We start from the raw sequence: 10,642 nt of genomic DNA, 5'->3' as shown, positions 1-10,642 counted from the left end.
CATGTGAACAAACGCTGTAATTATTAGAGCGTTCGGGACTTCCATTCCATGTTTTAATCCCAGCCTCTCTACTTCTAGTGTTTAGTTATTTCGAAGTGTTCTTTGTCATCGTTTTATTTTCTTGAGTTGCTTATAGTTTCTGGTTGTTCGCTCACAGTGGACGGGTTGCAATTTACCTCATCCGTTATTTCCATGCTCCGCCCGTGACTCCTCCTCGCAGTGGTTGTGTATTTAGGGGGTGTCGCGCCGAGCCGGACCACTGGCTTTTTTTTGCATCCTACGGGACCGCCAGTTATAATTTTAAGGTTAGTTCTCCACCCGAAGTCGCTTCTTCCACTTTCTCCAATCTTCGGTACCGGCAACATGGTCGATGCTTTCGTTGGAACCTGGAAGCTCATTGAAAGCGAGAATTTCGATGCATATATGAAAGCTTTGGGTAAGTAGCGCACTGCATGTCGGCAATCTTGCGAATAATTAAACCGTAAATCTGGTAGTCCAGACGGAAATATATACTTGAAATAAGCATTTTATATTAAACAACGACAGAGATCAATATTTCACGAGGAAGCTAAGTTATAGGCATGTTTGATGTTCTTCAGTGTAAATAATTCCTGCCGTGTTCATTCAAGGCAAAGCAGCATATAGTTAGTGTGTTTCATTCACTCGCTTTGAATGGAGAATGGAAATTGGTGCAATATCTGTATTTTGGCAGGTGTGAGTTTCGCTACTAGACAAGTCGGGAATGTGACCAAACCGACTATTGTCATCAGCAAAGAGGACGATACTGTGGCGTTGAAGACGCTGAGCACCTTTAAAAACACCGAAATTACCTTCAAACTAGGAGAAGAGTTCGACGAAACTACAGCGGATGACCGGGTCTGCAAAGTAAGTGCAGTGATTGTCATTGCGCATTGTTTGTCCGTGCGCGCTTCAGTAATAGATTCAGACAATGTGGATAATTGAGCTGACGAATAAGATTTATTTTCTGTTCTGCCTCCCGGTTTGGAGTAGCGGCGGGAGCAGGCAAAGATTTGTTTCAAACATTGCTTTTCGAAAGTAGTACATTATCGTTACTAGCTAACCTCGATTTAAATATTTATAGTTATTTTGCCAAACGCAATTGTTGACAAATGCTGCCCAGTTTCTTGTTTATTGCGATTAACGTTTGCTGATCGACAATTCGTATTCTACTTGTCAACAGACAACGATAACTTTGGAAGGTGATAAACTTGTTCACGTCCAGAAATGGGATGGAAAGGAAACTAGTTTTACCAGGGAACTCAAGGATGGCAAAATGGTCATGGTACGTTAACCTGTAATTGTATTTCTATTGCATTATTCTTTTGGTGTGAATGGCTTAAGTTAAATTGTACTTGTGTTTCAACAGAATCTAACATTTGACGATATTGTTGCTGTTCGTACCTACGAAAAGGCATAACGTTCCACGCGAAGGGCTGTCAGAGCAATCGGGCAATACTCATGACAGTATTTAAAATCTGGAGCGGTTCTTCCTCTGACTGTACTGCGACTTGCCTGGATTTCCAGTGAAGAGCCAATCTGAGAACCTCTTTTGTAACAAGATACGAAATACTGTTTTTATGTTGTAAAAAAAAATTAACAGTCTAGCATTTTTAATACCTGTACATCACTTATCCACGTTTTTATTTTTTATAAAATGGAATTTGGTCATAGAAGGCATGTTTTAGTCGGAATGAAGAAGTTGAAGCGGTCAATAAACATGTTGCTCTTGAACTGACAGTTGTGGTTTCTTATGCTAACATTTTTGTACAAACTATTTGCCTTTTCGTTTTATCACCAATGTTCATACAAAAAAAATAGTTAGTTCCATTCTAAAGGTGTAGACCAAAGCGCTTAAATACATTGGAAGATTAAACTTTAGCCGTTTCTTGCCTTACTAAAGACAACAAAGTGGCATATGTATTAAATAATAATTATAACAAGAGATAGGGACCAGGGTGTAGAGTGTCTGTGCAGTACGTTCATGTGCGATATATGGCCTCACTGGGCCACGAGAGGTTATTATTCCCTAATTCATTAACAGAATAATCGTATTCATGCTTTGGAGCTTATTTTGGAGCTAAATGTTTTAGCTCGATCATCAAAGCAGTCATGCAAAGTGAAAATAGATTTTCAAAGACAAGTTGTTCCAACGATTCTGTAAAGCACATCGTGGAAGATCAAGTATATCTCCCATGATTAGTTTTCCAACCGCATGGGTGGGAAAATGCACTCCACATGTAATTTCTTCGACTCATCTCGCATGCAGATTTTTTTGTGCCAGTTCACGTGGATGTAAGCATCGTATCTGGAGAGCTTAGTTGTTATCTCGGTAATCTATAAGGAAAACGACTATTTTTTCATTTTTAATAAGGGATCTATGGTCCAATCTCGTGCATTTCAAGGAAATGTCATAATTTTCAATGTCATTTTCGTTGTACAGTTTTTTTATACAACCCAAAGCGAAAAAATGCAGTACTTAAAACAAGAGACTTGAAAATGCAGAACAGTAAAAAGAACCAGAGCCTCCATACCTAAATCTCGCCAGTTCCAGATTACTTGAATCAAATTTGGAACAAATCCGAGCTCCACAAGTTCAAATTCGAATTTCAGAAATAGAACAGTTCTTTACGTAAATGAATCAGCCCAATTCACAATTGAGTAGACTCGATGGTCCGAATGGCCTAATTCTGCTCCTATGGCGAATGCACATTAAAATGAATAGCAAAGGAACAGCAAATTATCTAGTTGATTTCAGAGTGCATAATAAAATCCATACCGTGTGTTAATATTTCAAACGAATTAAGCTGCAGGGGTTACATTGACGCGAAGTTGGCTATTTCCTGGTGGTTTATAATAGTCTGTCCCCAGGATTGAGTCACTGAGTGTGAGAATTGAGTGCTTGACCTGATTAGAACATGGCCCGGATCTGCGCTGGTCACGTGTTGGCGCGTGCTGCGGCTGCGCGAACGTCCCCGCAGCCGGGTAGCGATGGAAGTCGGGGGGGCATTTGTGCAGCTATGGCTTGTTTGCGGATTGTGGCTGCTGGCCTCAGAGTTAGCGGCGCCTGCCGCCGCACCGTATCCCCACAGGACAAGGGCCAGGGTCACAGGTAAGCGGAGTGAAAGTTGCTCTCGTCGGGTGACTGAGATACAAAGGCATGGCAGAAGTGATTACTTGTTTTGGGCTTAAAGCCGTACTGTCTTCTTGTCTCCACCCTAAAATATTGCTCTAATTAGGGGGATGAAATCTAAGTTATGGAAAGAATGTCACTTTTGTTTTGCTAAAGTACAAGTTGATTGAGGTATAGGTGCCATAAAGGTTGTGTTGGGTAACATTTATACGCTGTAGTTTGCTTAATGAGCGAATGGAAATAAAGTGCTTAGTTAGTTTCTGACCGTGCAAAAACATTAAATGGATAATTCGGAAATAATTGCGGGGGCAAAATTACATAGACCAGTGTGAAGATAACACAGGCGAAACCGCGAAACTCATGATTCTTTGTGGTGGCGATTTAAAAACCGGAATTGATGGACACATAAATTACCAAGGTTTCGCAAGCTTTCATCATTATTGCTGAACCGCGTAAACATTAAGTTGCTTACAACATATTCCAACATCGTCAATCTCTACCAATCTCTAACAGTCGCGAATACGACATAGGGGAAAATACATTGGTTTTGGAAGAGGGTCTAAGATAACTTAGCCGTTCCAAATAGTTATTCGTCTAAAATTATATTTTCCCAAATAAAGTGATTTTTTTTTGTACATGCTTGTAATGGGCCCACTTCATTATCATCACAAGGGAGCATTTTTCAGAGATATGGTGGTTTCTAAGATTAATTTAACTATAAATCATATAAGATTCTAATGTCCTGGCTTCACCATTTTACAAGCTTAGACCCAGAAAATTGTGTCTGTCTCTTATCTTGAGACAATTCAATTTCTATAACTGGTTTATATAACTGATCTTTCATCACAATGTTTGCCATATTCAACATTGCTATAGTTTGGGTTGTTCAAATCATATATGGACACAGTTCTAAGATAGTTGCACAAATGATTTATAAAGTGGTAGGATTTGTCCTCTTGATCTTTACCTTTTAATATATCCTATTCTCTGGAGGGATAGGAAATATTACTCACAGAGAATGTTCCACTTTGGTTCATTATGTATCACATGCAACCTGGTACACCATCAGTTGATATATTTATGGCAGAGATAGATAGATTCTCGATTAGTACAGGTGTCAGAGGTTATGGGGAGAATACAGGTGAATGGGGTTAGGAGGGAGAAATTGATCAGCCATGATTGAATAGCGGAGTAAACTTGATGAGCCAAATGGCCGAATTCTGCTATCATTTATAACCCCCCCCTCAATTCCAACATTGCAATGTTGCAATTCTTAGTTCCCTTTGTGAAAGAGGGTGGGCCACAAATATAACTTGGAGGAAGAAAAATAACCTTGTTGAACCAACAAGATTTAAAATATGCTAATGTGCACACAGCAGCATAACCTTTTAGATTCTGTGGCAGACCATCAAGTTTGGCACTGATGAACTGGTTACTCTGTAAAGGTATTGGGAGAATAAGATATGTTTCCACCTTAAATTGAGTGGTAGGGTAAATAACCAAAATAAATAAAAATACATGAACATTGACTTCATAAAACAAGACAATGAAAGCGTAACATTTACTTCAAGTAGCCTGAAGAAGAGTCCCAACCCAAAATGTCAGTTGTCCATCCTCAACTTCCAACATCAGGATCCAGATGGGGGGAGGACCTGCTGAATTCCTCCAACACTTTTTTTGCTCAAGATTCCAGCATCTGCATTTTGTGTGTCAAATGTACTTCAAATATTTGGGAGCATTCCTTCGGAAAATGTGAATTCTTATATTAGCATTAATGTGTTCCCTAACAGACACACATGCATGTATATTCTCAAATTATAGGAGTAGAATTAGGCCGATCATCCCATCGGGTCTACTCAATCATGGCTGATCTCTGCCTCCTAATCACATTTTCCTGCCTTCTCCCCATAACCCTTGACACCTGTTCTAATCAAGAATTTGTCTGTCTCCGCCTTAAAATCCATTGATGGCCCCCACAGCCTTCTGTGACAATGAGGTCCACAGATTAATCATCCTCTGACTAAAGAAATTCCTCCTCGCCTCCTTTCTAAAAGAGCGTCCTTTAATTCTGAGTCTCTGACCTCTGGTCCTAGACTCTCCCACCAATGGAAACATCCTTTCCTCATCACTCTGTCTTTCATTATTCTGTAAGTTTCAATGAGGTTCCTCCTCAACCTTCTAAACTCCAGCGAGTAGAGGCCCAGGGCTGTCAAACGCTAATCATATGCTAACCCACTCATTCCTGGAATCATTCTTGTCAACCTCGTCTGGACCTTCCTCCTATTACTGCAACATCTTACAGGCTATCAACCTCTACTATGTTTAAAGTGCCAAACCTAAGTGAGAGATCAAAACCTGGGCAATTTATTGATTATAAGCCATGAAAAGTGTATGGGCAGTATTGGCACTAGGCTTGAGAAAATGTAGTTGGGATGAAGTACTCAGGCCAACACGTTTGAAGCACAAATTAGATATGATTTTCGCGAGTTATTTTTAAATATAAAGGTTTTGTTAAAATTACTATGAAAAGATTATTAGTCTATCTCAGATGGGGAGTGAGGGGAAAGGGAAATTTTCCATTTGAAGAAGGGTCTCGACCCAAAACTTCACCTATTCCTTATCTCCAAAGATGCTGCTGACCAGCTGAGTTACTCCAGTTTTTTGTGTCTATATCTTTGGTTTAAACCAGCATCTGCAGTTCCTTCCTACACATTAGTATGGGTGCTTGATTGTCAGCACAGTCATGGCTTTTTGATGTGTGTAATGATTATGAGGAGTGGATTGGTTGTGATTTGTTGACTGTAGGTAGGAAGAATTTAGGAAGTGATCGGTGGTGTAGTGAGTTGGCAGAAAGTGACAAATAATACAATTCTGAAAAGTGCGAGGTAATGCATCTGAGGAGGTGCAACAAGCTAAAGCAGTATATGGTAAAATGATAAACTATATTGTGTGGTGGAGCCAAGGGAATGCATCTCACAGATCCTTTCAGTAGTAGGGAAGGTTAGTAAGGGTATTAGAGAATGTTCAGCAGTATTAGTGAAGGCACAGAATGTAAGAGAAGGGAGATGTATGCACCATCAGTAAGGCTGCAGTTTGTGGACTATGTCCAGTTCTGGTCACTGCAATACAGGAAGGGTGTGATTCTACAGCAAAATATACGGAAGAGATTTGAGGAAGTTGCCAGAACTGAAATATTGTAGCAATAGGAACAATTCAATAGACTAGTGTTATTTTCTTTGAAATGCATGAAGAAAGACTTAAAAACATTAGGAACTGCGGATGCTAGAATTTTGAGCAAAGTACTGGACAAACAGCAGACCAGGCAGCATCTGTGGACGAATGTGCGGGTGGCATTTGGAGTAGGGAGGTGATAACTGGAGACGAGAGATGGGGGTAGGACAAAGCCTGGCAAATGATGCAGGAGATGGGTGTGGGTGGGGGAGGGGTTGATTGGCTGATGGGTGGAGTAAATGACAGTGGCTAGATGTGGAAAACAAGACAAAAGGGTGTCAGATAAAGACAGCCTATTGTTTTTTATAACTAATTTTGTTGCCTAAAGTCACAAGTACTAGGTAAAATAGGAAGGGTGATATAAGCAGGAAGGACAGTACAAACGATGCCCTAGGCCAAAAGTTTGGAAAAAAAAACAGGGGACATATAGGTTTAAAGTAATCCGTAGAAGGATCCAAGGGGAGAAGAGGAAAGGTTCCTTCACCCATTGAGTATTGGATGTTGGCAACTCACTGCTTGAATGAGTGGCAGACGCACAAACCATCATCACAGTCACACATTACTAGGATGTGCACTTTAAGTCGAGATCTGAAGTGGTATGAGCCTACAGCTGGAAAGTGGGATTAAGTTGGTGCTGACATGATGAACCGAATAACTTCTTGTGAAGTAAGTTTTCTATAATAATGTGTATTGCTAATAAAGAACTATCATAGAAACATAAGCTGCAAGCACTGTTTGTATTGTGAACTACTTTAATTTTGCAACCTATTGATCACTTTGGCAACAACAGAATAAACAGATTTTTTTTTAATAGGAGGGGTAAAGAATGAAGTTGACCATCAGACCAAAGTCTTCATTTTGAACAAAAATATGTTTCTTTGGTAGTTCATGAAACAACATCTATTGTTGATAGAATTAGCTCATGTTAACAATTGTAAACGTCCATTGAAAATAGAAAAACATGTTACAATGATACCATTTCAGTTATTGCATGGTTACATTTACGGGTGTATATCACTTGGAAATAGTTAATGACAGAATATAGATAAAAAGATTAATTCCCATTTGTGAGGAGCTAGTAACTGACAATTGGACTATAGGAAGCTGAAAAAAGACTGAATTGCATGGTTGATTCTCGTTTTTGCGATTTATACGAGAGGCTAACTTTGTAGTTTCTTCTAATTTTAATTATGTATGCTTGTCACAGCAACATCAGTTTTTTTGATGACCTTGAAGTTTCACACTGAGTGTCAATCCTACTGCGTGACTGAAGTGTATCAGTTTCCTGTGATGTTTCCCTGCAGCATTGCAATGCTGTGGGTCATAGCTTGAAATTATTCTACTTGGCCAACAGTGTGTTGGGGTAGATGCAAGAGAGAAACCTTGACCAAAATTGCCTATTTTAGCAGAAAAAATAAAAACATATCTAAATTGTGAGTGGTTGTAGAGTTGTGAGGTCTTGATGTCTTGATACACGAGTTGCAAATGCTTGTTAGCAAGCATAGAAAGTAATTAGGAAAGCTATCAGAACCTTATAATTTATTGTGAGGGAATTTGTTTGTCCTTTGTTTAAGGCATTGGTGAGACTATACCTGGAATGTTGTGTATAATGTTGGTCATATTTAAGCAAGATTGTAAATGTGCTGGAATAGTTTGGACTGATATGTCATCTTGTGGGCAGGTTGTGTCATCGGGAAAAGCTGGAGGAACTTGGCTTCTGTCCACAAGAGTGAGAGAGAAGTTGATTGAAACAAGTTAGATAGTGATGGGCTTTCCTCTTGCAGGAGAATCTGGATTGAGAGTTCATTGTTTAACAATATTTAAGGTAGAGAAAACACATAATTTATTTTCTCTCAGCTTTTGTGAGACTTTGGAACGCTCCTCCTTAAAGGGTGGTGGAAGCAGAGAATTGTAATGTTACGGCAGAGGTGGAGACATTCTTGACAAGTAAAGAGATGAAAGGTTATGGATGGCAGGTAGGAATGTGGAGGTGAGATTAGAGTTTGCGTAGTCATGATTTTAATAAATGACAGAGCAGCTCCAGGGACCATGTGGCCTACTTCTGTTCCTAATGTAGATATGTGTGTGTTTGCGATATAACATGATATAGATAGTAATATAACACAGAGGTACAAGAGACTGCAGATGCTGGAACCTGTAGCAAAAAAAAAAAAAGACAAGCTGCTGGAAGACTTGTAGAAAATCTTTGGAGGGAAATGGGCAGTCGATGTTTCAGGTTGAGACCTTTCATCAATGCATTCAATGTGTTATATACACTGACCTAGAAGATGAAGGAGGACACTTTTGCAGTTGGTGCATTTAAAATGGCCCAAGTGAATGGGTATGAAACGTATTCTACAAACGAGTTTTGTATTAACCATCAGTGTTCTGCAAAAATACCAATGAACCCTGACCGTTATATCTATATTACTAAAAGTCTGTTCTTGACGGGTTTTGGCCATCTGTGCTGCGATTTCCGAGAGAACGCCGCCACCTACGGCCGTCATTTTTGGCCACCTTGCTCAGAGCCCCCCTCCGCCATATGTGTGCTGAGGATTTTTCCCGTCAATGAAAAATGACAGAGATATTAATGTTTTTACAAAATTCCCCATTAGAAACATAGAAACAGAAATTAGGTGCAGGAGTAGGCCATTCGGCCCTTCGAGCCTGCACCGCCATTCAATATGATCATGGCTGATCATCCAACTCAGTATCCCGTACCTGCCTTCTCGCCATACCCTCTGATCCCCTTAGCCACAAGGGCCACATCTAACTCCCTCTTAAATATAGCCAATGAACTGGCCTTGACTACCCTCTGTGGCAGAGAGTTCCAGAGATTCACCACTCTCTGTGTGAAAAAAGTTCTTCTCATCTCGGTTTTAAAGGATTTCCCCCTTATCCTTAAGCTGTGACCCCTTGTCCTGGACTTCCCCAACATCGGGAGCAATCTTCCTGCAACTAGCCTGTCCAACCCCTTAAGAATTTTGTAAGTTTCTGTAAGATCCCCTCTCAATCTCCTAAATTCTAGATAGTATAAACCAAGTCTATCCAGTCTTTCTTCATAAGACAGTCCTGACATCCCAGGAATCAGTCTGGTGAACCTTCTCTGCACTCCCTCTATGGCAATAATGTCCTTCCTCGGATTTGGAGACCAAAACTGTACGCAATACTCCAGGTGTGGTCTCACCAAGACCCTGTACAACTGCAGTAGAACCTCCTTGCTCCTATACTCAAATCCTTTTGCTATGAAAGCTAACATACCATTCGCTTTCTTCACTGCCTGCTGCACCTGCATGCCTACTTTCAATGACTGGTGTACCATGACACCCAGGTCTCGCTGCATCTCCCCTTTTCCTAGTCGGCCACCATTTAGATAATAGTCTGCTTTCCTGTTTTTGCCACCAAAATTCTCTCTGCTGCCCCTGCTGGCGGCAGGGGGGAGGGACTATAAAACCAGGAAGTCGTGGGCCTCACATTCTCTTCATGATGGATGAAGGCAGAGGGTCACGTTTCTCTGAGCTGTGAATAACACTGAACACATGTTTACTCAAATGTAAGTAGCCTTAGTGGTACTAAAACGCTTGCAAAATGTGTCTATTGGTTCTACAATGCTTGCAGAATGTGTCTTTTTTGGTTCTAGTTCTATGTTTAGAACCTGGAACCTGTAGCAAACCTGTAGCTCTCTACCCCCCCCCCCCCCCCCCCCCCCCCCCCCCCCCCCCCCCCCCCCCCCCCCCCCCCCCCTCCTCCCGCACGTTGGGGGAACAGACCCAACGGGTCTGCACTTGGTCTAGTTAATTATAAAGAGCTGGGAAATAAACAACAAACAGTCAATAAAGTTTACTATTTTCTGTCAATTTGATTCAATGTGATTTCCCCCCCCCCCCCCCCCCCCCCCCCCCCCCCCACCAGTAACATCTTCCCCATCCGTGCACAGTCCAACCTCAACACGTCCCTTCCCGCTCAACAAAAAAAGGTGAAAATATGTGAAATTGGCGTGTCGGGCAACATCTCTGGAAAATATGGATAGGTTATGTTTCGGGTCAGTTCCTTTCTTCAGGCTGATAATAGTATGGTGAGGGGGGAGAGGAGGAAGAGAGTTGGAAAGGAGGTGGGGCAGAACAAAGCCTGGTGAGTTAGACATGGATACAGATGAGGAAGGTTTTTGATAAGCAGTTGAATGGGTAAAATGATGAAAAGCCAAAAGGTGTGAGCTAAGGACGGAAGTGCGAATTGTGAATCCCGAGGAAGGAATATAGG

General features: G+C 41.0%; 2 protein-coding genes across 3 annotated transcripts in view; both read left to right on the top strand.

Annotated features, from left to right (window-relative positions):
• Nucleotides 1-257: 257 nt before the first annotated feature.
• Nucleotides 258-1,752, top strand: fabp7b (fatty acid binding protein 7, brain, b). Its single transcript, XM_055635725.1, has 4 exons — nt 258-436; nt 713-885; nt 1,202-1,303; nt 1,388-1,752. Exons 1-4 carry the CDS (start codon nt 364-366, stop codon nt 1,436-1,438), a joined length of 399 nt encoding a protein of 132 aa, XP_055491700.1. The 5' UTR covers nt 258-363; the 3' UTR covers nt 1,439-1,752.
• A 1,211-nt stretch (nt 1,753-2,963) lies between these two features.
• Nucleotides 2,964-10,642, top strand: part of smpdl3a (sphingomyelin phosphodiesterase acid like 3A) — a 32,946-nt gene continuing 25,267 nt past the window's right edge. Inside the window, exon 1 of one of the 2 annotated variants that reach the window (XM_055635724.1) lies at nt 2,964-3,130. In XM_055635724.1, the coding sequence (XP_055491699.1) occupies nt 3,010-3,130 (121 nt within the window). In that variant the 5' untranslated portion in view covers nt 2,964-3,009. The remainder of the gene's footprint in view (nt 3,131-10,642) is intronic. The other variant, XM_055635723.1, reaches the window with a different exon arrangement.

Source organism: Leucoraja erinacea, chromosome 5 (genome assembly GCF_028641065.1).
Source record: "Leucoraja erinacea ecotype New England chromosome 5, Leri_hhj_1, whole genome shotgun sequence".
Taxonomy (NCBI): Eukaryota; Metazoa; Chordata; class Chondrichthyes; order Rajiformes; family Rajidae; genus Leucoraja; species Leucoraja erinaceus.
This window is presented reverse-complemented; position numbering and strand designations above follow the sequence as displayed.

What these genes read in the sequence shown, in the direction of transcription:
- fabp7b (XM_055635725.1), top strand. Translation starts at nt 364, where the DNA reads ATGGTCGATGCTTTCGTTGGAACCTGGAAGCTCATTGAAAGCGAGAAT. An exon ending in TGCATATATGAAAGCTTTGG is followed by an intron (nt 437 to 712) that starts GTAAGTAGCGCA and finishes GTATTTTGGCAG; the next exon opens with GTGTGAGTTTCGCTACTAGA. An exon ending in CGGATGACCGGGTCTGCAAA is followed by an intron (nt 886 to 1,201) that starts GTAAGTGCAGTG and finishes ACTTGTCAACAG; the next exon opens with ACAACGATAACTTTGGAAGG.